This window comes from Rhincodon typus, chromosome 4 (assembly GCF_021869965.1).
Source record: "Rhincodon typus isolate 14 chromosome 4, sRhiTyp1.1, whole genome shotgun sequence".
Classification (NCBI taxonomy): domain Eukaryota; kingdom Metazoa; phylum Chordata; class Chondrichthyes; order Orectolobiformes; family Rhincodontidae; genus Rhincodon; species Rhincodon typus.
Genome location: NC_063335.1, coordinates 18,207,097 through 18,211,716, shown reverse-complemented (window position 1 = coordinate 18,211,716; position 4,620 = coordinate 18,207,097). Strand labels below are relative to the sequence as shown.

The 4,620-nt window shown below is 41.3% G+C and overlaps 1 protein-coding gene across 1 annotated transcript in view; it reads left to right on the top strand.

Annotated features, from left to right (window-relative positions):
* Nucleotides 1–227: 227 nt before the first annotated feature.
* Nucleotides 228–4,620, top strand: part of LOC125483011 — a 6,768-nt gene continuing 2,375 nt past the window's right edge. Inside the window, exons 1-3 of the mRNA XM_048596291.1 lie at nt 228–334; nt 624–695; nt 4,164–4,317. Of these exons, the coding sequence (XP_048452248.1) occupies nt 644–695; nt 4,164–4,317 (206 nt within the window). The 5' untranslated portion in view covers nt 228–334; nt 624–643. The remainder of the gene's footprint in view (nt 335–623; nt 696–4,163; nt 4,318–4,620) is intronic.

Below are 4,620 nucleotides of genomic sequence, written 5' to 3'. Positions count from 1 at the left end.
CCCCCAAACATCTATCTAGATAAATAAAGCAAACACACTAGTCATGTCAAAATGGAAAGTATATGTATTTTCATGCATTAGCAGAATCTGTGCAACAAATTCATTTTCTAAGGTTTCATTAATCTTTTCCATTTATTATGACAGATGTACTTATCGATATGTCCCAAGCATTTGTATTGTTTACACAGGTTGAAATGGTCACTCCCACAATATGTGACGTCAGTAAATGAGTTCTTTAAATTCAGGGTCGCAGGGTGTCCTAACACAGACAGGGATCAGAAACAAGATCATAGAATATCCACAGAAACACGACTTTTGCTCTTCTAAGCCTCAGGTAAGTTGAGCGTTTAAAGGAATATAGAAATAAAAGAACAACAATTATGAATTTTTGTGTAACTTGAGAACTAAATCACATGCTGTGTGACTGTTGTTTTATTTTACAAATAGAAATGGGGGGATAATGTTAGTATTTTACTGTTACAAATCTTTATTTAGGTGCAAGGTTTTTTCTGCTAGAAACAAATCAAAGTGATAACTCTGGACAAAAATGCAAAGAATTTGTTTTGTTTAATTTTTAACTTCTACTGCATGTCAAATCTATTTTTTAATTTTCTACTCTGTAGGCACTTACACTGTGAGGACCATGTTCCTGGTGATTCTTGCAATTTGTTCCTGTGCTGTTACTGCAGCTCCAAGTGAGTATTTAAGCATTTACATATTTATCAGAACTCTAGCTCTGCTAATTAATTGAATAAGTGTACACCTTTCAACCCCCAATACGACTGACAAAAATGAAGACCATATTGAGGCATTTTAGACGCAAGTTCTGCAGATCATAAAATAAAGTGCCCTGTGGTCACATTATAATGCAGAGGCGTATTCCCAGTCTGATGTTCCTCTTATATTAAAACATGACTGGCCAGTCTGTAACATGATGGAAACTTTTACGTAAACATTGTGCTAGGTTGATCCATGATCTTGAGTGACCGTAAATTACAACTGCTGCCTTAAAACTATTGATTAAGACAAAAACAGAATGCTGAAGAAACTCAGCAGATCTGGCAGCATCTGCAAAGAGAAAACAGCATCTGTAAAGAGAAAACTTTCATGTTTCAAGTCCACTGACACTTCGTCAGAACCTTTCTGTCTGTTTTGGTTTCAGATTGCCATCATCTGCAGTTCTCGGTGTCTATTTACCTGATTAGTACAGTAGGTATAGCACTTGCAAACAACTGGGTCAAACTTAACACATTTTCTCTGTTGTTTGAGCAATGAGCCCGAGAATGTTAATTTTACCTAAAAATGGGTACTTGTCTCTTTCCCTACTGTGAAGTGGGACTTAGATAAGATGTGGAGATCAGAAGTCCCATAGGGCTGTGAGCGTGTGAAATCCCAGCATGTCCCATGGGTGTTCTGACCACCACATGGCTTACAATCCAACGGTGCTCTGAATTTTCCGGAAACTAGAGACCGTCCCAAATCCTCTCACACATTCTGTCTGCAGGTTCTCCTGGTCTGTTCTGAGCTCCATAATAGTGTTTCCCCTCCTGAACAGTATGTCCCATATAACTACATACAGTGGCGTGCAGCTGGCTGCAACACAATGCAAAGATCCTATACAGGACCCTGATATTATCCTGAGGGGTGTAGGTTAATGATAACAGTTATTTTCAATAGGTACGGGTGCATGCCCCCAACCAGAGATTGGATGCCATCTCAGCACCTATCACTCCATGGATAGAACTGACTGCCTGACTTGAATGGCAGAACCTTCATCTGCACTGAGCGTCCGTCATGTCCAGCTTTTATTTTATTTCTCCATGGGATATGGGCATCACTGGCTGGTCCAGCATTTATTATCCCTCCTGAATTGCCCTGCAGAAAGTGATCATGAGCCACTTTCCAGAACTGCCACCATCCTGGGTGGGGTCCACCCACAAGGTTGTCGGGAAGAGAACTTCAGGATTTTGACCCAGTGACAATGAAGGAATAGCGATAAAGTGTTGAGTCAGGTTGTTTTGTGGGAATGTGATGCTGATGCTGCTCCCATGTACTTACCAGCCTGCTCCTCCTTTGTGGTAGAGGTCTCACACATGGAAGATGGTTAGATCTTTCTTGATAGATTCAGCCAAGAGGGTACCAGTAGCTCTGCTCGACATCTTTGCCTCGCAGGCTTTCGACCCTGTCAGGGTACACTGCTCACTTTTGTGGGGTGAGAAATTATTGTGTGTATTATTGAACACTTCTCACAGTGTTAGATGGACTCTTTAATGATAGCTGAAAGGGTTAAATAATTATTTTTATTACTAAAGTAAAAACCATATCGATTGAGTATGAATGAAAAGAGATAAAAAGTGAAAGCTTTTCCGCTTGTACTGATCAGGACAATTTGTACAAATTACTGAGGTAAAGGGAAAACAGCAATTCAACATTTATACTGTATGAGAGGAGAGTACTGATTGGTTGTCAGGTGGGCCCCGGTTAGTAGCAATGGTACCGTGAGGAATTCATCAGTTTGTAACCAACAGGATGCTGCTGATAAGCCTGAGATGCTTTCAGTCTATCGTACAAATGTGTGATGTGGTATATGAATTTCAATGCTGATGTGATGCTAAGTATGTAGGCTGTATATCCCAAAGGCTGGCAGAACATACCAAATAACACATTCCTTTGAAAACCAAAACAACTGTGGATGCTGCAAATCAGGAACAGGAACAGAAACAGAAGTTGCTGGAAAAGCTCAGCAGGTCTGGCAGCATCTGTGAAGAAAAAACCTGACTTAAATTTTGGGTCTGGTGACCCTTCCTCGGACCTGATGGCAACTGGGAAAATGTCAGTTTTTATGCAGAAAATAGGGAGGGGGTGGGGTAGGGATTTAACAATAGGATACAGCCTGAAGAAAGAGAAGAGTAGTTAGATAGACAAAGGAGTTGATAATGACCTGGCTAGGCGAGTGAATAGCTGTTAATTGGACTGTTGGTGACTAACAAGAGGTGGTGTGTAATAGCAGGCTATGTGATAACGAGGCCAAGTGTATCAGACAGGTGGCTGGGACATGGGAGAGTTTAGGCCCTCAAATTATTCAACTCGATATTGAGTCCGGAGGGCTGCGGGGTCCCCAAGTGGAAAATGAGGTGTTGTTCTTCCAGCTTGCGTTGAGCTTCGCTGGAACACTGTAGCAAGCCAGAGACAGAGATATTGGCCAGGGAACAGGGTGGTGTGTTAAAGTGGCAGGCAACAGGTAGCTCAGGGTCTTTTTTGAGAGCAGAACATAAATGTTCATGAAGCAGTCACCCAGTTTGTGCTTCATTTCCCCAATGTAGAGGAGACCACATTGTGAGCAATGAAGCATTTGCCATATAAATACTAAGGCTGCAAGAGCAGATCAGAAGCTAAGAAGTCTGCAATGAATATCCACTGCCAAATGCCTGGCCACTTTCTACAAGGTTTAAATCAGAAATGTGATGGAAAACTCCCCACTTGTCTGGATGAGCACTGCTCCAACAACACACAAGTCGCTTGACACTTCCAAGGCAAAGAAACCATTTATATGGTTCAAAATCCACAAACGTTCACTCCCTCCACCATCACCAATGTTCAGGAGCAGTAGTGTGTGTCATCTTGTAGATGCACTGCAGAAATTCACCGAGGCTCCTTCGACAGCCCCTTCCAAACTCACAACTATTTCTAGCTAAACGGACAAAGGCAATAGATATCGGGGAACACCATCACCTGCAAGTTCTATCATTCACCGTTCTGACTGGAAATATATTGCTGTTGCTTCCGCATCATTGGGTCAAAATCCTGGAACGCCTTCCCTAACATCCTTATAGATGTGGCGACACAAAAGCACAGCAATGGTTCGAGAGGGTAGCTCACCATCACCTTCTCAAGGGCACCTACGGATGGGCAATTAACCTTGGCCCAACCAGCTACTCCCACATCCTGTGAATGGCTTTTTCACAAGAAAGTGTTCTTGAAAATTCTCCTAATAAATGAACTTGCAGTGTGTCAAAAACAAAAGATTTTTCTCAGAGATATTCAAATTCTCTTACACCAAATGACTATTAACACATTAATTGTGATGTCATTTGCATGGTTTATAATTTGATGTGAGCAATAATGGTTTGTGTTAATTAATAATTCCGATTTTTATTGTTTAGGTTTTAGTTCGGGTGGAGATCATAGTTTTCCTCATGATATTACAAGCCAATCTGAACTGACACGGCTCTTCAACACCCCAGTGACAACAGCTGAAAGAGTAACGAGGCCTCTGAAATATTTTGGCTGGTTAGGATTAAAACATTCAGGAGTAAGGTAAGTCAATTGTACTAAGTTTCAGTTTTTGACTTGGTATACTCTAAAACTGGGCCATACAAGGGAACTTTCCATTGTGTTTTGTATACGCAAAATACGGATGGAAAAATGGAACAAAAACAGAAGTTGCTGGAAAAGCTCAGCTGGTCTGGCAGCATTTGTGAAGGAAAAAACAGTGTTAATGTTTCGGGTTCGGTGACCCTTCCTCGGACCTCTAATTACATGTTAGCCCACATTTGATTCAGAAGGTCGTTGATTTAAATCCCACTCCAGAAACCCAAACAAAAATTATAGGCTGACAAT